At 37.9% G+C, this 23,581-nt stretch overlaps 1 protein-coding gene across 2 annotated transcripts in view; it reads right to left on the reverse strand.

Moving 5' to 3' along the window:
- Window positions 1–23,581, reverse strand: part of MIPOL1 (mirror-image polydactyly 1) — a 171,032-nt gene that overhangs the window by 18,344 nt on the left and 129,107 nt on the right. For both annotated transcript variants that reach the window (XM_026849995.1, XM_026849994.1), the window contains one exon: window positions 7,066–7,296. In XM_026849995.1, the coding sequence (XP_026705796.1) occupies window positions 7,066–7,296 (231 nt within the window). The remainder of the gene's footprint in view (window positions 1–7,065; window positions 7,297–23,581) is intronic.

Consider the following 23,581-nt stretch of genomic DNA (forward strand, 5'->3'; position numbering starts at 1 on the left):
CACTCTGGTTCAGCATGTGCTTCTCCATTTGGGTCTCCAAGGAATCCAGGCAGAAAAGACAAGAAATCAATTGTTTCATATTTTTACAGTCAGAATTTTTTTACTTATGCTAACCCAAGTCCTCTCTTTGTGCTGGGAAGTTATCAATATTAGTGGTACTAAGTTATCAGGCCCTCCCTCCACCACAGCCTGAAAATTTTACCTGGACTGTAACATGGAGTACACGATTCAAAAACTGGTAAGGGAAGTGTCATCTGATAAAGATAGTATAATGCAATGCATTTCATTAGAGCTTTGCAAAAGTGATATATTTTCTTTTGTTTGTTAGCCTTACCAAGGGAAACAAGATCTGCCTAGTGATACAGAAATGCAGTATACCTACAGCAGTCCAGAGAATGTGCAACCAGTGACTGAATTTGTTCAGCTCACCTTAGATTTGAATACTAGTTCAATATTTTATTTTCTCCAGACCCAGAAAATAGATTTCACTCCATATGTTGAATTTCTCTGAGGCTGCACATAACCTCACTGGCTTACTCAATTATTTTATTACAACAAACAGGTATCTCTACAAGACTTTTAATTCATCATTTCATCATGCATATTAGTGCAGTCTGAAGGGAATTTTTCTGAGAGGAGGCACTGGCGTTAGTGCAGAATTCCAAGTATTTAAATAAATTCTGACCATACTATGTACTGCTTTCAGTTAGATCACACATGACTTTCTTCACACATTTCAATTAGTCTTAATTCCTCACTGAATTCCTAAAGCAGAGTACTTCCAAGCCTATTGCCCCTACATCCAATAAATTCACACTGCCTGTTATTGCTACTGTAGCTAATGGTAATATTTTTGTATAGATGATGTTGACTGTTACTAGATTTTGTGTTTCAGACTTTCTCATGTTCCTATGCATGTCTTGCACGCCAAAGAAATTTTGCATCAGCTCTGCTGCACTCTGCAGAATTCTTCAGGGTATGTGGTAGTTTTGCGTGTTTGGGAATCTTCCATCTGGCTAGTGTTCGTTTCCTAAACACCATAAAACCCCGCCTGTGGAGATTGTGTATCTCTTATGAGCCCCATGGAGTTTATAATCTGCTTTTAATCATTGCACGAGGCAGACAACACATCAGTCCTCATCAAGCATTTTTTTCCATGTTGAATCTCCTTTAATAACTTTTGATCCAGTTCTGAGAGTCCAGAACTATTAGACTGCTACAAGAGGCGTCTTCCTTGGCTCCCCATTTCCTTCCACACAAACTGTCATAACCATTGACTTCTGCGCCTTGCTATAGCAAGTACAAGATTCTTAGCACTTTGCCCTCACTTGCTCGTCTTTTGAATGCACCCACCAGCATCTGTTTCTCAGTAAACTACAGGTCATATCCTTAACTGGGACAAATGAATGGAACTCAGTGCGACAGAGCTAAGCCAATTTGCTGTAACTAAGGAACTAGCTCTACATCTACATTCTTCAACAAGTCACCAGAACTTACTTTACATTTCAAAATGCCAGCACTGATTAAATTATTCCCCATATGATATTAAAAGATTACCAACTATTCAATCCCAGCAGAACTTCACAGCAGAAGGCAGCACAGTGGTTTTCATTAAAAGTAAAATCACTTTTGACATCTGCCAAATTATTTACTGACACAAATCAGTGAAACTATTAATATCTGTGAAGCTGTACTCCTAGCCTCCTGTAGTTAATGTGCTGATCTGACATCCACCAGAATACAGTTTTGTAATTAAAAAAAAAAAGCAGTCTAGTTTTAATAGGGACGTTTGAACATCTAAATGTTACATCCGAATAAAGTAAGAAATCAAATGATATTTATTGTTTTGAAAGATGAAAATTAAAGAAAGGTATCTCTGAAATTTAAAATAAAGCCAACCGAGTTCTCTAACATTTGGTGTTTCCTCCAAAACAAATAGCTTTAAGTCCCAGAGAATGTACAACTTGTTTCTTTTGTGCAGTGCTTCTGCCTGCAATTTCTAATTAACTAGCCCCATTCTTATCTACAACCAGCGACTGAACACATACAAGCTACAATGTATACTTCAACTAAATATATGCGAGTATGATTTTAAAAGGAAGATAACTAGTTAACAACATCTGCATGTTGCAAAGAGGGTCAGTTAGTATAATAACTTAGAAATCTTGCTTTTAGTCTGTTCCCTGCATAGCTGTGCTGTGCTGAATACAATCGGCACACTAAAGATACCATGTTTGCAGTTAAAAATCTCCAGAGACTTTAGACCCATACATAAAGATACTTATTTCACTCTTTTCTAAGACACTGACCTGTATCCTCATTTAAAAATGAACACCACATCTTTATGTTATTAAATCTTTGTTTTGATCTATTAGTATTCACCAAAGTGCCATTTTATCCAACCCTGCACTGAATAGGCAAGGCTGGAGGTAACCATCTGCAGCTTTAGAGTCTGCGTTTGAATTGATGAAAAGAGCTTTGTGTTTTCATTGCCAAGTTTGATTCTTCCAGTCATTAGACATTCCCCTCAGATCGCATCAATGAAGCGGACTCTCTTACACCCATGTGTTAAATTCTCTTCTCCTCATGGTTTCCTTTGCCAGCTATACTCCAGAAAGACTACTGGGTCTTAGTCACATTCTTCTCACAGCTGTGTTAAAAAAGAGCATCAGAGTGTCTTCCCCAAATCCATATGTGTATCTGGTCAGTCCCCAGTCGGAGGGTCACCTCACATTGTGGTGTGATTATTCAAATATTCATTCTTGTTCTTGAACTGCACTGCTCAGATCATTTCGGGAAAGATTAGGCCCTCCAGCCAGCACTGGAGAACATCTTGGATATTGATGTGAAATGCACACAGCTCCTGTACTCAGAAGTCAGATTAGTTTTACTTGCAGAAGAGGAGGACTCTAAACAGTTAATAAATGCTTGCTTCTTATTTCTTTCCGTTTTTTGCGTTCTTTTTGACTGTGTTGAATGCTGGTAAGAACTGTTTGTTTTTGTTGTGTCATCAATCAACTTATTTACCAGCATGAGCTAAGAATCTAAGCGAACAACTACAAAAGCAGAGAACGTTCAGAAATGCTGGAGGGAAATCCAGGACTACTCAAAAAAAGCATGTGTTCCAGTAATCATGAAAGTTAAGTGGTCAAAAACCCCCACACCTTAAGAGGTAAAGCAAATGTTATTAAGGGTAATATTTCTTTTATGAGAAAGAGTAATTGCCTTTGATAAAACTATCTGCTTATTCAGCAGATAGCTTAGTTTTCTTACTCATTCAACCCGCTGAAATATTTTATACGAATCTGTAACTCTGCTGATATCCTCCTTAAAAGAAAAAAAAAATCTAAAGAAAAGGTGTCTTTAATAAACAGTTAAGGACAAATGAAATAATAATTTCTGTTTTGCATCGATTTTGTATTTGATTTGTTCACAGAACTACCTCAATGAAGTATATAAGCAGCATGCTTCTCACCATTTATGCTTATTTTCATACCTGTGTATTTTAGCATTGCATCATTACTTTGTGGATTTGTGTTTACTTTTAGAGGATTACATAGAAATTCTACACATGCACCCTCTGCTGCTACCTAACACAGCTATGTGAGTGTGCAAGTGTGACTGTGCTCACAGGGAGAGAGCTATGCTTTACTGAGCTGGAATCATTACATTGTAAGAAAAAAGGGAAGCCCTCAATAGATAAATTGCATTAAAATTCACTTCAGCTGCTAAGCTGTTGCAGAAAAATAGAACATTTCCTGGAAAAACACATCAAAAGTGGCCTCAACCTTTACTGATAATTGGCTAATATTGATTTGGTATTACATTATAACCTCCTCTGATCTCACTGACATCAGTAGCCACTCCTCAATCCCAGAGGTTCTAGCACGAAGGGCAGTTTTAAAATGTCTTGCTTCCTCTGCTGGAAGAGGCATGAATTAATTCACAGGATCTTCAAGCCACTTTCTCCAGGTCAGCCCCATTTCCCTTCTGGGGCTGCACCAGCTGGCTCCTGCCTTCTCTGGCAGGACAAACTTGCAGGGGGCCTGTGACACTGTGCCAACTCTCCTGGTGAATTCTGTGCCACCATCCTAATTGTTTGTTTGTAACCATGAATTAGAAACATTAATTAAACATAGAAAATTATAGCCATTCTACAGAGTATAGGTTAAAAATACCAAGTATCATGCGGATCATCATAATTTCCTATGGATAAATATGTACTCTGTTATGTATGCACATACATGTATTTATTTGCATACACCTAAATTAAAATGTGTACTTGCTTTATAAACTAGAATACTGCTCATCTTATGAATGTTTCAAAATCAAAATAGATTCAAACAAATGCTGCTAAATCCATGTGGTCACTTTCTGAGCATCAACATTTTCTGTTTCACACCATCACCTCTGTTAGGATGACAAATCATCTTCACAGGCAAGAGCACATAGTTGCAATGTATCTCTTACACTGCGGTGAGCTGATGTGAGATGTTCACCTCTACTTCAGTATAAACAGGATTTTACTATATCCAAGTTCACTATAAGCAGATTCCAATATATTCCCCTTCCGGTTCACAGCTGCTGCTTCATGTGGGATAGGATCTGGAAATTTTTTAGATGCTTTGTATCCTGACAGAAAACCCAGGACCGCTATTCTGATTTGGATCTCACATTTAGAAAGCAACAATTGCAGGTGGGTACACAAATGGCTGACATGGTGGCAGTGCCATGGAGAACTTACATCTCTATTTCAAGCACCTCATATGACACTGAATGCAAACACTGAAGTTTTTAAGAATATTAAAAAAATCTATAGTCTTGTCAGAGAACAGATTAGCAAAGGCATACTGAACACCCATTAATTACATGGTATAAAGATACAAAGTACATTTTTTTTCAACATTTTTCAAATTACTCTAATTATGTTATTTCTTATTGAAGTTCATAATTATTTTCCTATTCTGATTTTTAACTGTTGCTACACTATTCAAGTATTTTTCTGGATAGTACTCAGACAGCCCTTTATACAGCTGCTAAAAAACCCTACTTCCCTCCTATGTCAGAATTCAATTTTATTTGAGCATTTAAAAGAAGTCAAGAAAACAGATGTTTCAGAACCCTATTTAGGCTATGAATCGTAGTGACACATTTTAAATTACTGTAAGCATCCTGTTAAGACAGTGCTAATAATTAATACTACTGTAATTAATATAAGAAGCCTTTCTGTTGATAGGTTTATAAATTGTCAGTTCCTTTTTGAAATGTAGAATATCCTACATCTTCGAAATAAAAAGCTAAGCTAACAAATGAGTTCCTGCCTAATTGCCAAACACTGATTTGTATGAAGCGGTTGAGGTTACAAAGAAATTGGGAATTCTCAGCCCGGTTTCCCTGCTGATGAGTACGAACTGTCTGTGTAGCTCTCCCAGAGGTGTCAGAGGAATCTCTATAGTGTCACACAAGGGTTCTTAGCTCAAAGTAAACACACTTTCCACAAACTCAGCTGCTTAATCTGTTTGCAGGTTGAATTATAAGATGGGGGTGGATGACTCTGGGTGCTGGGAAGACGCACAGAGCATTTCCACAGTTTCTTGGTAAAAAGGGCATGCTATTGTCATCAAAAGACTTCACCCAATTGTTTAATTTTGCTATAGGCTCAGTGGTCTGATCTTAGCAATAATGAAAACTAACTTGACCAAAATTTTCCCAAGTAGTTGAGCATGTTAAATTGGGTAAATTCTTTTCACTATAGCACTGCATCACCACCACTTTAATTCAGGTTGTGGCTGCACTTCTACTCTAACCACCCTGGTTACATGGGATTAAACGACTGTTTCACTAAAAAAAAAAACCAACCCCAAAAATGACCTTCACTTAAACATCTAGGGTTAGTAAATATTTATAAATAAAACTAAATGAAATAACAACTTTAAACAATGTGCAGAAAAGTTTAGCCAATATTCTCTTTAACATGCTGTAATTATTTTTTGTAGGTTTACTTTTACCAAGCATGTATCTGATGAAGTTTCAAATATATATAAGCGTTCAGAATAAAGATTTGAATGATTCTCAAACAACTACTGGAGGTTTTAAAGAGATTACTGAAAATACATATTTTCATATATATCTATCTTAACTATATTTTATGTAGCTACAAATAAAAAAAATAATTCTTTAATAGGAGAACGCAGATGCATTTTTTAAACAGGAAGAAGAACTCTTGTTAGGTCCTTGCAATATATTATAAACCAATTTCTGACTACTCTGGAAATATGCTGCAGACGTTAAAATCAAAGACAAATATGGACAGACAGGAAAATTTGCATTAGTTCAGCATCGACCACCTTGGAAGGGTGAGAGAGGGGTATTTTGCAGCTGATGAATGTAATGCAGAGATAAGAAGTGCTAGACTGTGAAGAGGCTCTGCCTACACATTTGCCTATGTCCCAGCAGACTTTCAAAGGTTTATGTGCTAGTAATAACAAACATGACAATAAGGACTTCAGTAGAGATGAACTTTACGTTTTGGAGTTCAGTAACCTTTTAACAGGGAATCTTATGGCAGGAAAGAGAATGTAATCCCTGTTCACTGACTCAAAGACTTCCTGTTGGTTTCAGTGAGATTTTGAAGCCACCCCTAAACAATCCCATCAGCATTTACCATGGCATGAAACCTGTCAGATGAGTAACAGATCAAAAATCAGAACTTTAATACTCTATCATGCAATTATAAGGCAAATACTCTGTTGCCATAGGATTGCCATGGGGTAAAAGATAGTGAAAACCATTCATAGGAGATAGAAACACTTTCTCTGTGCCTTGCACATGTAGAAAGCAGTTTCCATAACTGTAATGACAGGCACACTGACTTGTGTAATACTATAAAACTGTTAAAATGATTGGCTTCATGCTGAGTAGGTAACCAGCTGAACAGCTGACAACAAAAGACTCATTTTAAAGGAGCTTGTCTGAGTACTGCCACACTTTGAAAAATACGAGGAGAAACAACGTTTCATTTGGTTTTGAACTGCAGTTTTTCTTGAAAGAAGGCGAGTGACTTACTTCTGAACTTTTTCATTGGCCTCTTGTGAAGCCACCAGGGCTTTCTGGAGCTTCAGCTCTGTCTCCTTTTGCTCTGACTGAGCTTGCTGCAGCTGAGCTGCCAGATCTTCAATCTGGTGATAGGTAAGGGTCACAACATCCTCCCTGCCTTGCAGCCCACAATCAGAAGTACCAAAAGTACAGTTAAGCTGGTCCTTCAGACTCATTCCTTCAGACACAGATTTGTATAAGCTGGGAAAACAAAATCATACATGTTATTAAGTTTCAGTCTAAGGCTAAGTTGCAAGAGTTTAATTAATATTTTTGATATCAACATATATGGATCCACATGCACCAAACCAAAAGAAGTTTTAGTTCAAGCTGAGAGAGAACAGAAAGAACATCCTATTTCCACAAGGTTCTTCTAAAAGTACGTAACAACTATCAGAATTTTACAGTCATAAATATATTCAACAAAAACTTAAAAGGCAGTATTTTTCAGCTGTAGCATTTTCCTGATCACTTTTGAGCTGCAGCAAAAAGTTGTTAGCGTGACTTACATGAAGTTGAATTAATCAGTGCAAGTTACTGAAGTGTTATTAACTTGTGGACACAGGACTCTTTTTTAGCAAGCAGACTCACCAGCTATGGGAGGTTTATTTGCAAAACTGCAGATTTTTCAATATAATGAAAGGAGTAAAAATGTTACAATGCAAAAATTAAAATCAGTAAATCAGCAGGAATACTTAGAAATATAAATGATTTGCACATTCTAACCAATTCTAAAAGTCTTTGGTCAATATTTTTGTGAGAAGAAGCTTAAAATGTTTCTTGATGCTGGTTTAAATAAGCTAGTAACACCTGTACTAGAATATACTTTGTCTTAAATAGCTTCTCTATAGTAGACAGAGTTAGGTAACCTGACCACATCAGGGTTTTATCACAGGACATTTCAATATCTATAGTGTCCTCCACTGTAATTTCTTGCAAGGTCCTTTCTGACCCACTGTTTTGGCTTCTCTCAGACAGAAAGTAGACATGTTTACCATCTACTTCACACTGAAGTGCCATGGATGTTGTTCAAGCCATTCAGTTTTATACATTATTTTGAGGTATATTCATAGTGATACCAAATCAGAGAGCACAAAAGTAATACTCTTTCATTGTACAAACCAGAACACAGGACTACATACCTTGCATTTGTGTGCCAGAAAGTTCTGGACAGATGAAAGGGAGATCAGAAATTAAAAATTAAATTGAATAGGGTCTTAAAGCAATTGATTCATGAAGATAAAAGAAATAAATATGCCTGGATCAGCTAACAATAACTATGGAAAATTCAAAAAGGATAGTAGAGAGAGAGGTTAGCTATAAATAATGAAAAAAGGAGAATAAAGAAGATGGTGCACCAGGTAAAAAATTCTCAACAAAGACTGTTGACTGTGGAATTATTTCCCAAGGAATCAGTAGGTAGCCAGCTGCTTGAGTTATTAAGATGCAATGGTAGAAATTATATTAATAGCTTATTACTAGGGGAGGAGCCTGCACCAGCAAGGTCTCTGTGGAATTAGCAACAATCGCTTCCCATCTCTTCATAGCAACAATTCATTGGTGAATTTTACACCAGTGGAAAATTACACTGGTAGTAGAATAAATTAATGGAAGACATTTATAACAAAAGTGATGGCAACAAGATAGCACAATGAGCAGTGGTTTTAGATAAATAATTGAAGTAATTTCAAAACAACATCATGAATATCAGAAGCTGTTGCTGTATTGATGAATATGGCTTGAGATCATCCCTCTGGCTGATGACCATGCAAATATCAAATGTTATTTCAGTGTGGATTTCTAGTAGCAGTGCACACTGATTACAATACTCATGACAGTCTGTATGAAGCTGTTAGTATACAATAGCATATTTTCTTCCTTTACAGTTTATTAAGGTGTTTATATGGAAAACACCCTTCATTTCAACACCCCATAGAGGAAAATCATATGCAAACTATAATATACATGGACAAGCGAAATGTGGATGAACTAACAGAAATCCAGAAGCTAAAAGGTCAGAGTGTTAATACGTCGTTACACCTACTACCTGAGGTCGTCTGAAAATAAAGTGAAGAAACTTTTCGATTAAATGAAGACATATTGAAAATATAACTATTTATAAAGGGACATTAAAATCCCTAGAACAGACTCATTAAAAATAAAATTACTTTAACAGTTGCACATAAAATTTACTGACTGAAATTCCACTATGGTTGAGCATTGATTACCATGGAAAAATACAAAAGTATGCAAATAATGCTGAAAGCAGGTTACCAAAATACCACTGCTGCCTGTTTCTTAAATAACTGGCACAAGATTAAAAGGAAGAAGACAGATGAGAAGGTAAACTGTTCAGTGAATATATGGGTTCCTGATTAATTAAGAAAAAAAAAAAGGATAGCCTCTAACTTGTTCAGACAAGCTAAGAGTTTAGCTTTTTTCCCAGAACATAAGAAAAAATAGTAATTTATTTAGATTCTAAATTATTGGCCCTCTGAGGCTACAGCTGAGCTCCTTCTCCAAGAGTGGCCATGAACAATACAGTATGTAATACACTATATGTTTTAATTTATGATGATTGCATCTGAATGACCAGTAGATTCTGAAATGTATATAATTTGTAGTCAGAGTGATTCCTCCAGATAAAGGCACTGTGTTTTGATAGATATTTTAAACTTTTTTTTTCAAATGCATAGAATTGCCAGACTTCCATCTATATGTGCTTTGCTAAAATACTTTTATTTAGTCCATTTTGATACTTATTCATTTGAAAGTCCTTCATTAATGTCCCAAAGATTATTTCTTCAAAGAACGCTGATGCCATAAATCAAAACCAAATGGGAGTTCTAGGCCTGAAGAATAGGCCACAGAAGCTTTCAAACAGATCCTTGTTTAAGCAATTCACATGTTCTTTATAGTAAGCCTTTTGCTTTACCATGGCAGTATGGCTCCTTTCTGGCTCCAGCTTGGGACCGAGAGCTTCAAGGGTCCACCTTAACTGTGTCAAGGCAGAAGAAAAAGTGACACATGATGATGATGCCACATGCAGCTCCTGCAGATAGCAAGAGGTTTCCCTCAGTCCCCAAAGTCAGAGTGGCTTCAAGCCTGCTAAAAAATTTCACCAGTTGTAACTGCTCCCAGAGGGACTTGACTTTGGCTGAAAATCAACTGTATGAAGTGCTGCTCTTATAACACTTCTCTCCTTGCCAGGCATACTTTTGCTGCAAGGTGGGAAATGATTTTCCACCTGAAGTGATTACTGAACAGAGAAACCTTCCACCTAAAGGAAGAAAAAAATCCCAGCAGAAACCAAATATTCCCTACCCATTCCCTCCCTCCTCTCCCACCTCAGTGATAAACATATCCAGTGTTCCCAAAGGCATGTAGGTCTGACCTTGTTTTCACCACAAATGTTTCTGACACTCAAGTTCTGGAGACCTCTCAGACCTCAGCCTGCACTCAAGATGGCTTTGAAGAGGGTCCCTTCACACTGCTGAGTGCACTCAAGGGCCAGGCAGCATTGATACCTTGAAAATACTACCTCAAAGGTGCTCTTAGGAAACACTGCAATAAGATGATATTAAAAAAAAGCCCAGAAGACCTAGAAGGACTTTGACATTTTGCTGTAAAGTGGAGGATATAAAATGGTCAAGTTTGCATTACATGTGAGTCAGGAGCCTGACAGCTGGTAGACTGGTAACTAGATGGCATTGCCCTACCATAGACAAATATTTTACTAGCCTTCCTTCATCTGCAATTACATGAGTTAAGAGGACTGTGTTTTCAGTACAACCACCCAAACAACTCTCACTAATTTAACTGAAGGCAGCAGCTGTCTTAGACTCTGGTGCACGGGCCACAGACCACGTTATAACAGCAGTGCATGTTGCTCATAACTTTTGCACTGTCACAGTCCATCACAGAATGTCACTCTCTCATGTGTGGTGTACCCACACATTCTTAGACTAGGCTGAGCTCAGGTATCTTCTTTATTTTATTTTCTCTCACCAAACCCAAAGATAAGCACTTGTAGAACAAAGCCCACTGCTGATTTTCTTCTCTGTGGTGGTTGGTGATATAACCTCAGGATTTTACAAGATAACATGTTGACAGATTAGTGCTGATCATGCACATACATATTGTCCAAACTCAATTACATGTGAAGAGGGATCCACAGTGAGCAGTAGGCTGAATTTCAGCCTTCTCTCTTGAAATGATCTAGAGAAACCTGTGGCCTGTACAAGGGTCCAAACAGTCTGGACATTAGATGATTCAAGCAGAGGTTCATTATCTACACTGAAAGCTTGAACTGACTATCATCCATCTTAGAACTTCCATTTCTCAACAAATACAAATTAAAGGACACTATCAAATACATTTTTCCTCCCTGGACCTCAGTCTCCGCATCTTTAAAAAGGAGAAATCACAATACTACCTTTGCAAGGTGCTCTGAGCTTCACAACTGAAAAGAAACCCATCACTGTTGAAAGAGCTACGTTAGATGCAGCACAGTCTGAATTTCGGACAAAACTAAACCCAGATGGTCTTCTGATGATGCCAAGAAGCAAACATTTCATTTTGGGCCTCATTTTCACTCTCCAGGACAACTGCAGTACCCACACCATTCCCCTGTGACTAGCCTGGGAGAGGTAGGAAGGACATGGGGCACGTGATTTAATCATTTGAGCTTTTCTTGAAGTTGGACTGCTGAGACATGGTCTCAACAAGAAATAATCAGAAATCATTCCTCCATTACAGACTCTTCAATTACGAAGTTGCACAGTAATCAAATGTCTCCAGTTCACTTCATGCAGCCACTGGGGAAATTGTTCAGATAGCACAGCCTCACATGACAGCCATACGCACATAGCATCCAGCAACACACATCATTTCTCACATTCAACACCCATCAAACGATCCAGGACCCCCCCAAAAAATAGTTTCTGGATTAATAACGTTTGGTTGAAACACAGCAAAACATACATGATACTGATGAGTAGAAGGAAGTGGTTTTGAGATTTTTGCAGCTGTAGTACTATACTCTTCAGCTAGATCACAGACCCACAATAACTTGTGGCTAAGAAATGAACATGAATTTCCTGAGCACACAATGCACCTAGAGCTGGGGGTCTCTGTTAACTCTAATTGATTAATTCGAGTCTGGAAGATGATAACTTACTTAGCATTATCTTTTTTTCACATATACATCAACTCTCAGATATAGAGCATCTGAGTTTACAGAACAGTCTATCATAGATTTTATGCTTTAATCTTGAATATTACTTGATACACATAAACATTAAGTACACATCTTTACGGTTCCACAACGTACAATTGCAAGACACAGATTCACAGGCTCTCAAATTTCTTCCATGAACTAGGGGAATGTGTTTTCAATACAACAGCAAGTATTGTGGATAATCTTTGCAGTTTCTCTTCACTAGATCACATTATTCCTAGAACCAAGCTTGCTGTAAAATGTTTCTTCTTGTCATGATTTGACAGGGAATTGGCTGTATTAGCATATTCTAGCCTAAGCATTCACAGAGTGCAAGTATCCAGCCCTGGAGGCTTGTTTCTGACTAAGTAAAATTAATCTGAAATTTAAAAGATGATTTTATTTTGTACAGTGTTTACTTTATCATACTGGAAGTTACAAGAAAGAATTTTGCTATCTTGTATCTGGTCTTTATTGCCAATTCATATGCTTTGGCCACTCTTAAATATTTGCCAATGGCTTTAGTTAACAAAATAACTTTAACTTAGTATTTGTAATACTGTAGTTATTCCCTACAGTAATAGATTGTTTAGGTAACACTGCAAATACAGAGGGAACCTTATCTATTAATCGAAGACAGAACTGGCATCAAGTCATCCAGAGTGACCTCAGTATTTGAATATAAAGGATGTTTAAGATGGTGCCAGCAACTCCACATTTTACCGTGTATCACAAACCCCTGGCCACTTTCCCCGGGAAGGGCGAGCATCATAGCAGGGGCAGAGCAGATCCTGGCTTAGCTGTGGGCAGCAGGCTGGGAGGAGGGGCACAGCCAGCTCAAAGACAAGGGTTATTTTCACCTTCCCAGTTCCTGGGCTGAACTGGCTGCCCCTGCGCCCCCCTGTGCCTCTCTCCTGGCTGGTGCGGGCCACTCGGTTGACATGGATCACTGAAGGGGTGTGTACGTGGGTGGTGGAGAGCCAGCGACCCTGGCTCCGGGCCAGCAGGGAAACTGCCGATGTCAGGGATTTTCAGAAACACAGATTTGCTGGAAAAGAGATGGAGGATCTTGTCCTAAAGGTCACAGTGGATTATTTTTTATACTTTGAGTATGTTTTTGACAACATAAGTTTTAAGAACAGTGCACCTTTTTCCTCAAAGGTAAACTTAAGAAAGCAGTAACTGTGAGTTAAAATAATAGAGCCACTGGTATACCAACTAAAACAGGTAGAAAATACATGCAGTATGTATTACTTTTTTCTTTTTTCTTGATGATCCTTGCCAAGAGCTCCATTCTGAACACTGTCACTTACACGAAAACCCTGGTATTACGGCATAAATGAACATCAGGTCTTGTGAGCAGGCATCTCAGGATCATACAGCTCCAGACACCTACCTACCAACCTGGTCTGGACTGCAACCCCTTCAGCTCTCACACACTTGACAGTACACAGCAAATTGCTGGCTTGAACCTTTACTCTCCAACATGCCAACCATGGAAATTTTTCCCAATGACAAAGAACCCACACATTCAAGGGTCAGGCATTTCTGCTAGGAGTGAGCCTTAAATGATGTCTCCTGTCACTGTAGTTTGAATTTAGATTTGCCTGCATAACTAACAAAATCTAATAGAGATTTCTTTGTTAGAAATTATGCATGAAGTTAAGGCTAATTTGGTTCATGCCTTTAGTTTTCTTTGCCACCTCTCACTGGTAAGGATAATGACTTTTGACTTCCATTTTATGAGAGTGGTCTACACACAATTTTATTGGAAATGAACAAAATCCTTCTGCAAAAATGTGTAATACTAGGGAATCACCTCTTGTGTTAGATAAACTGCAACAATTCAAATGAAACAAATAAGACTCCTGACTCTGAAAACTGAAACAGTCAGTTAAACATCCACTCAGTGCAGAGGGGTACTTCATATATACATCCATATATACATCTCTATAAACTAAAACTGATAGTACTGATATATATCAGAATGAAGGTATCAGAATCACCTAAAAACCAAGCTTAATGTAATGACTGTGTATGTGCTGTTGACTTTTATTTTTGTCTCTAGGGAATAGTGTTTACTTTGCTTTAAAATTTATATGAGTCATTTTGTTATGTGCCTTTTTTTAATTAGTCTGAAGGAAACAGTCATTTGAGAAAGAGAGCGGAAATCAATTCTGATTCAATACTGATAGCTACTGTGCGATGTAAACTGTGTGTTCTTTCTAATTAAATGTAAACATGTGCAGTTCTAAAGTCCAGCAGTGATGACAACAACTACTAGAAAGGATTGCTTAAGCCCTGGTTAACTGATTCTTGTGAACCTTTTGTTCATACCGTAGGTGAGCTTGTGCAATCTGCTGCAGGGTGAACGCCAGTTGTAACTGACTTTATTTTAGGTCATCTTCAGAGAAAAGACTTGACAAGAATGTGGAGCGCTCTGTAATACCTCCAGTTACCCATTAACTATGTCCTTCTGATAGCTAATCAATAGCATTGCATGGAGCCAAACACACTGCAGCGAACTGCCCCTCTTCCAAAAGCCATGTCTTGGTAAATATTTAATGGCAGTAAAGGTGTTTTGACTCTTATCAATCTGATATGTTAAAGCACTCTTGAAAGAAACTTTATCTTGCTTCTCTCTGCATAAATAATTTGTTCAGTTACAATTTTAGTCTTATACAAAACCACTTAATTTAATGATCCAATGCTTTTAAATCAAGGCAGAGAAAATGTAGTTCAATCCACATGTCACAAAATAAAGAAAAATCAAAGTTTATTTCCTTGATAAAATGCCAACTAGAAATATACATCAAGGAACCCAGTCCTTTATATTGTAGTAGTAAATACTGCGCCAGACTCGCTCAAAACCTGTTATACAAGTGCACATTTGAGATTTTCTTACAAGGCTTCATTTTCTGTAAAATTCTTAGCTCTCACTCACATCAAGATGGCGTATGAATTTTAACCTCTTTTCAGCAGGGAAAAAAAAACCCTCTAAAATAGTTATACTAAGATTCAGACACTTCTTCCCATACAGTGAATATTCCCATCTTCAAGTGGGTATCATTCTCACCTAATGAGTTTTATCAAGTGTTTTTCCATTTTCTAGTTTTCTGTGCAAAGCAGCTTGTCTAGGTCACTAAAGAGACACACTTTTATCTTGATCCTTTAACATCTAGTGCACATACCCCTCTGCTACAGCCAGGTAAGATCTGAGCGTCTCCTTAGAGACTCAGACAGGCTTATTCTATGCCTCTGTGCTAGTGTCACAGGATGGAGGAGTCTCCTGACCCCCTCAGCACAGTCTTTCAGCCTTCTCTGCATGTTCCAACTTCAGTATGAACCCAACTATTTTGAAGAAACTGATTCAGCAGTGGATCCAAGCTTTTTCTTGGAAAATAATCTGGGAATAAAACATTGATAGTGCTTCAGTTTCCAAAACGTGAATCACCATAAATGTTTTCCCAGAAGTATAAGCATTATTTTTTTCCCCAGTGTTTAAATGGCCTCTTTAGTGCTCTTGATGCCATTCAATAGATTTCAGAAATAAAGAACACGGGAATAATTTCCAAACACTGACATAGATAAACTGAACAGACTGGAGTTTTTCAATCACTAGTAATTGGCTATGATGAAAACGGTATTATTTAAAATCATAAAGGCATATAAATCAATCAAGCAGTAAAAGGGCATGGCACCATCCAGGAATGACCGGCTGAAGGAAGCCTGTTACTAATAACCTCAGAAAATATCTTGTACTTAATACAATGTTATCTTTATAAATCAGACATGATCGTGAATTTTATGGCTGTCTTGATTTGCTATTGTGATCATTTGGCTTAGCTCCCCCCACTGAACCAGAAAAGCAAGAGATGAAGCTGCCTTGGACCCAGAGCTGGAAGCCAGCCCTGCCTTCCAGCATGGCCAGGAACATCCAGCTGAGTAGATGGAAGAGAAGAGTCTCTCCAGGAGAAGGCAATTAAAAGAAATACAAAGAATGGAAACGTGTTTTGGAGATGGAATAACCAAATACATATGGAATTTGAGAGAGGGATGATCTCATGCATGAGCTGAGTAGCCCTAAAGCTAGAAACCCTCAGAGTGTCTGACGTGGGAAGGGGACTCACATGGGGCTCTGCCCTCTTGTCATTATTTTCAGACTGAATGATTCAGTTGGTTAAAAACCTTCAAACAACTTTTAAAAAAAGTTAAAATATACCTTTTTAAAATTTGAGGATACTTCCCCCCCTGCCCTAGGAAAATAGAACAGTATTAAAACAGTTTTGTCTGACCTTTCTCAAAGGTGTTACTGAAAAATATTAAGCAACTCTGACCAAGGGTAAACAAGGTGTCCTGTGCTCCAGCACATGTCCAGCTGTGGTCACCAATGTGCCAAGTGAGGTACACCAATGAACTCTAGGTGAGTGTGCCTAGCACATTTTCCCTGCTTTCTGCAATGGCTGGTGAGTCACTAGGAGGACTGAATGTGCTGCAGTATGAAAACCTTCCTCCAGACTGGTGCAGACGCCCGTAATGTCTACTTTAAAGCTATTATGGCTTCTCCCATTCAAAAATGCAGTTGGTTTGGGGGTTGCTATGCAGATACATGCTTAGAAAGTCACCTCATGAAAGCCACATAAATGACACAATGGCAACATATTGCTCCTCAGTAAACCATGTCTTACCTAGCTGCTGCTGCCAAACCCTTATTCATATAAATCATACAGCTCTTTGGACAGTTAAGCACTATGAAACAAGGCAGTTAAAATGATGGTTTAAATGATAAAGAGAACGCCTGGGAAATTTAATATAGGGGAAGTCTGCCTCCCTATTGTACCAGTGCTTACTGAAGCAACTGAGCAGACCTGTCTGGGCCATTCTCCTTAATGCAAAACAAGGACACATGCTGGGGGAATGATTTAGTTGATTGGAGATCAGAGCTCTGTCTTGAATTCCCTCTTCTATTTCACGTCTTCTGTATGGTACTGAGCAAGTCACAACATGCAAACCTCAGCCTGCCATGCTGAAACTGGGAATAAAGTGCCTTTCCCTCACATTTTGCCTTCTTTAAATTCTAAGCTTTGGGGGCTCAGGGTTGCTTCTTATTACCTACGTGTGCTGCATCTGGAAACCTGAGGCCTTAATCTTGGTTCAGGTCTCTGCACAAATTACTACTCATGAAAAAACACAAAAGACCTAATTAACAGTATGCATGTGTTGGCAATGTCTGGTTAACCTCAGCAGACAGATCTAGGTTTGGGACATTTATGGAAAAAATACAACAGTTTCTCACAAGGAGGTAGTTTCTGTCTCCCCATTGCAGGTTCAGCCACCATTGCCAATGTGGGGCGTAGGCAGCAGCAGAAGCCTCCTATGTTTTATTCAGCTGCCATGAGCACCAGGATCCTTGTTACCTGAGATGTTCTTGGCTTCCTTCCAGGCAATATCAGCTGGATATGGCCCACCGATTGAATGCCGAATTGCACAACTCACATACCTCTTGAAAAGTGAGAGATCAGACTGGTGGCTGCTGAAGAAAAAATCACTGAAGAGAGAGCTCCAAAGTGTAGGGATTGGAAAGAGGTTGTAAATAGATGATGAACTGATTTCTGTATCCTAAAACTTTTATATCAGTTTCCCTTACATCTCTCTTCCTTTACTCATGAGTTTTGACCATTGGGCTACTGAAATAAATCTGTAAAAGAATAATATAGTTGTGCACTTTAATGTAGTCTGAGTGAAGATGAAAACATTTTTAACTTCATGAAGCAGGAGTTCACAAGAAAAACTGCAGCTTTTTCTTTTTGCCAGCATATCATTTCTCCATAACCAGCAGGTAAAAGTGCAATACTGTAGCAGGAAATGTATTGGTTGCACTGAACCAAAGAACTAATTATTTTCTCAGGACCTGACAAGGAAACTGAATGAGTATAAAAGCTCTTGTGAAATCTAGCCAACACTAAATTCAACATTGTTCAATTCCTTATTTATTTTTTGAACAGGACAAGATAATTATTAGTATGAATACTGTCTACTGTGCTTATACACATTCAACAGATATTATACTCTCCTCTGATAGGAGCAGTAACATTGCTCAAGAGGGAGAACTAAATTCCTATACCACAATAGTCATCATTCTACTGTCACAACTGTAGAAGTATAATAATATAAGACTCTTTTGGTAAAGACAGTAGGTAAGAAAAGCTAAATGGAAGAATAAGTATTTCTGTATCTCCACCAAAGACCTTACAATGGCACTTACTTTTACAGAGTATGATTGAAACAAACAGAACGTGGTGTTATATGGGCCTGGATAACATTAAGATCCTACCTAACTCAGAAGCAGAAGAAAGTAAATCAGATAATATGAACCTTGTTATCCATTCTTCTTGCCACTCCTTAGGGTGAGGGACAGATTCACAGAACTTCTCCTTCCTCTTTGGTGAAAGCTCCTTCCAGTTCAATCTTCTTTAATGATAGTGGAAGTTATTACTGCATTTCACACTGATAACCAGGAGAAAGTCTAGTAAAGAATGCCTTGAATTATTTGTATCAAGGAGCTAAAGTCTGTGGCCATTGCTTACACTGTTCTGGGTGTCTAGTACAGCTAAATATTTCCTGGAAATCTTACTGCTTCCTCCTGATCTCTGGGAATGGAACACCAGAAGAGAAAGAATGCAAGAAAAAAGAGAGGCAAGAAGAAAAAGTTCCTACAAGAGTAAAAAGAAACAATAAATAATCTAGATGTTCAAAATTTTGGCCTTAACCTTGCTTGCCTCAGTGACCATGGGACAGGGATGACACAAATCCTTCAGGGTAAATTTTGAATGTGATATACAGAGTTTTTACCTTAATGAGATATGCAAGAACAGAACCTATGAATCAAGCCTATGATATGCCCCTAAGTTATTTTTTCATGGACAGGGGGTGAACGGATGTCATTCCTCTGTTTAATCAGGAGTTAAAGCATATACAGTAATTCCTTATTTTCACAATATTCCTTCTGACAAAGATAACAACCATAAGAATGACTTCCAGCTGGCTAAACCTGACATACAGGTTTTGTTAATAAAAAAATGCATGACTTAATTAATGAAATGGATCTATTAAGACTGTCCCCCAATCTACCACAGTGGCCCCACCTACAGCTGAACTTCAGATGACCTATCTTATGCAAAAAGAATTGTAATAACTTGCACTGGAAGTTGTTATAGAAGAAAGGTTGCTATGAAGAAAAAATACGACTCAGAAATGCATATAATGCCCCTAGAGGAAAAAGCTTAGTATTTTCACTTTTACTCAATGTTTTCCTTTACAGTGAATAATTGAAATGATTTTGCTAAACTGTGTAAAATTATTTCATCAACAGTAATTATGTTTGATCTATTAGCACCTGATACTATCTATTGTCTAAATTGCTTGCATTCAATCCATGAGTAATGTCAACAGTATTAACGTCCATTATGGAAGCATTAGTTGAGTAAAAATAATCTTTAAGTGTTCAACATTCTTATAACCTTCCTCCAGCATAACACCCAAAAGAAGTATCATTATACCAACATGTTTTCGAATTTTTTTAAAGGCATGTCTTTACTTAAGTCTGAAGACTCAACGTCTTTAAACTCACAAACAATTTACCTGTTTTGTTCTGGCAAGCATAAATCTGTAGCAGTCTACTCATTTTACATTCTCCTCTGTTTCTGTCTAGCTGTCCCACACTGAACAGCTATCCAAATTCACTTCCATAAACTTTGGCAGGCTCAACACCTCTTTTGCTAAACCAGTTTTGTTTTTTTTCCCCCCCAATCATAAAGAACTGCACTGTTACAAACAGAAAGAAATAACTCTGCAATATTTCTACAACAAAGTTTTATACATATATATTAATTGATTTGACCAAAAAAACCCCAAACTCAAACCTGAACTAATACAACAACTGGACTCACCTACCTGGAAAGCAGATACTTTTTTTCTCTCTTGCAGCCTCATCCTTACTTCAAAGGTTTCAAAATTCTTGCTGCCTTTTAGCAGAGGAAATACTACGAACTGTTTGAGATTACATTCTCACTCAAAGCAATGAATGCCACAGTCTTCTCCAGAATAAAAAGCTACTTTCTCTCCTTGGAATAGTAACTTTACAGTAATTTAGAGGAAGCAGGAGAAACAGTTGGTCATTAAACATTAAACATATTAATGGGGCACTCACAGTGTATGGTTGGTGTGGAAAAGGCAGTTCTGTACTTGCATTTCAGAAGGACTGCTGCAATACAATAGCTACTGTGATAAATTTAGGTTTAACCCACTTAATATTTAGCAGAATCTAATAACGAAAACTTAAATCAATGTATTTTCCAGAAAATGCATGAGTAGCACTATTCACATCTTACAGCTAGAGGAATCAAGAGGCAAAGAAAAAACATTCCAAATGAGGCCCTTCATTTCCACTCCTCTAATGGAGACCTTTAGGACTTGATGTTTACAAGTTTCAGGGACTTGCAACTCCAGATGAAAACAACGACAAATCAGAATATTCAAAGAAGGAGCCCCCCCCAGGCACTTCAGCACCATGTATAAAATCATGCACTTCTCCACTCTTATCTCACTGCTGAAGTCCTGCTTGGTTCTCTGGAACCTTCAGAGCTGAGTGTATGGATGAAGCATTTGGCAGCACTTTCTCATGACATGGCATTTTTGGAAATGGAGCTTCTGCAGAGCTCAGAAAAATGACCCAAAAAAGAAGTGACACAGGCTATGTAGGATGCTAGCCTGCTTAATAAAAGGGTTTTTGTGATTTCCTGGAGTAGAGGGAAAACTAATTAATATGAAGTTTGGTACCTTAGAGGAATCAAAGACAGATATGATTCCTAAGGAGAGAAATTTTGTCTGCTCCCAAGACACTGTGAATCTGTTCTTTAGAGCTTGCTTTCCTAGTGCTAGTTCTTCATGATCTGCCAAGCTTTAAAATTGTAACAATTTGATGAAGGCTTTGTGCATCTCCTTACCCTGAAGTTCCCATTTAGGTGATTAGGACAACTCCCTAAATTTTAGGAGGCAGAACAGTAATAAAGTAACAGGACCACTTCAGAGCACACTTAAATCAATGGGAGAGATCTCAAGTCCAAGGTAAATATATCTGTTCACAAGGAATTCCATAAATGAAGACACTAAGAGAAAGAGGCATGTTCGTTATGTCCTGAGCTTTTAGTGTAGACCTTTGTCTTGTTTTGCTTACTCTGGAGAAAATGAGTTCTTTTGTCTGAGGAAAAAAAACAGTTCACAGGAATCTGAAGAACAGAGGTTAAAAACCTATGCCTAGAGCTACAGAGAATGTGACCCAGTTCACAAGTCATTTGTAAGAGCAGAGTAGATGACAGAATTGCTTAGATGTGGGACAAAAAGCTTTAGGACGCACAAACCAGATATTTTACAACAAATAAAGCCAAAAATCAGCTTGCCAAAATAATCAGAACCCAGGATTTGATAAACATTTATTGAAAGACAGTAACATCTTGCCTATGTTTATGAGCAAAATCCACTGGCTGTTCAAGCTGAAGCACAGGCAAGCCTTTAGAGGGAGACTATAGGAAAGAGAAATGCAGTAAGACATTCTCTGAGTAACTATGGTGTGTTGGGGGGAAGAACTTCAGTTGCTGGCCCCATCAGGTCCCGCAATAGGAATGCAAGAGCTGTTCCCAAGGTGAAAGAAGACAGGCTGAACAATTTGGCTAATGGGATCACACTGAGCTAATGGGATCGCCATGACTTGCTTTGCTTGTTAGTGTATGTCAAAATTCTGATGTGTTTTAAAATACATTCTACCTTGAGGCTACTTTCTAAACCCTGAGGCTACTTTCTAAACCTTGAGGCTACTTTCTGAAAGAATTTACATGTCTTCAGATTTTAAGACTTGTGTGGAAAGAGTCTATGGGGCAAGAACACTTCAAGTACAGAAGTTTATGAACTGTGAGAGCAGTTTTTCCTCTGTTAGAGAAATAAAAAAAGAGTCATAAGGCTTGAACTTGTTAATATCTTATTAAACAGACATTTATTGCTGCTGCCCTCACATAGACATGCAGAGATTACAAACACTTCACATTTGTACAAGCCCCCAGTTGCTATCTTTCACAAGCCGGGTGTAGACAAGAGAATAAACCCAACTGTGCTGTAGCACCAAACTATACAATGGCACGTTCATATTTGGCAAGCACTGACAAAACTCTGGAATGCTCTAAGTAGTATTACTGTTTTCTAGAAGCTTTGGAAAACCTTACTGATCTTGGTTATAGTATCCTGAAAGTATTCTAGAGATACTCCTAGATCAACCCATAAAGATTTAAAAATAAAATATTAAGGGTGAAAATGATAAATCTTTGGTGCCTATAGTTAAACTATGCTCCAGCAAGCGACTGGCTTTCCAAAGGGGCACTTACAGATCCCTTCCCAGCTTAAGTGCAAACTCAGGTGCCTAAACTTAGATATCCAAGACTGAAAATTTTTGCCACACTGTTTAACAGGCAGATCTACTGGGAGGCCTCTTGTTACCAGATTTATTTTTTTAAAGCCTCATATTATTGGACAGATACTGGCCCAAGTCCAATCCACAACTGCAAATCCAAAGAAACAGCTCAGAGCAAACCAGCAGCCTTATTAGCTTTTAAAGATTTCATTTTCAAGAACTCAAGACCCTTTATTGACTAATGAAAGGTTGGGTCCCCAAGCCCACAGACTGATGTTGCTTGGAACATATTTTAATCATTTTGGAGTGCTAACAGCCATCTGTCTAAAAAGCTTTGATCGCATAAATGCACTCTGAACTGCAGCTTCTTCTGACTCCAAAACCTTTCTGAAAGCCAAAGGGAATCCACGGGCATGCAACTTTGAGACAATTCAAGGCCTTACCATGTGATAAGGCTGCTTTTATTATTTAGCACATCATTAGCTTTAATGACACCACAGATAACAGATACACTAAAAGATACCATTGTCTTCTCCTATCTTGTCACAGTAATATCCAACTGTGACTTCACTTTGTTTCTTCCCAACACTTTTTACTATGTTATTTTAAAAGAATAGATAAATGAAATAAAAGGATTTTTTTTTCCTGCTGCAAACACCAGAAATACTAACAAAATAAATACATAATAAATAAATAATGCAAAAGACAAATGGGGACTCTTTTTTTTTTCCCCCACTACTTTCCTACTTTTTTTTTTTTTTAAAAAAAAAAAAGATACAGAAAACAAGCAAACAAATCCCAAATAATCT

This window comes from Athene cunicularia (assembly GCF_003259725.1).
Source record: "Athene cunicularia isolate RWA chromosome 5 unlocalized genomic scaffold, athCun1 chr5_part1, whole genome shotgun sequence".
NCBI lineage: Eukaryota > Metazoa > Chordata > Aves > Strigiformes > Strigidae > Athene > Athene cunicularia.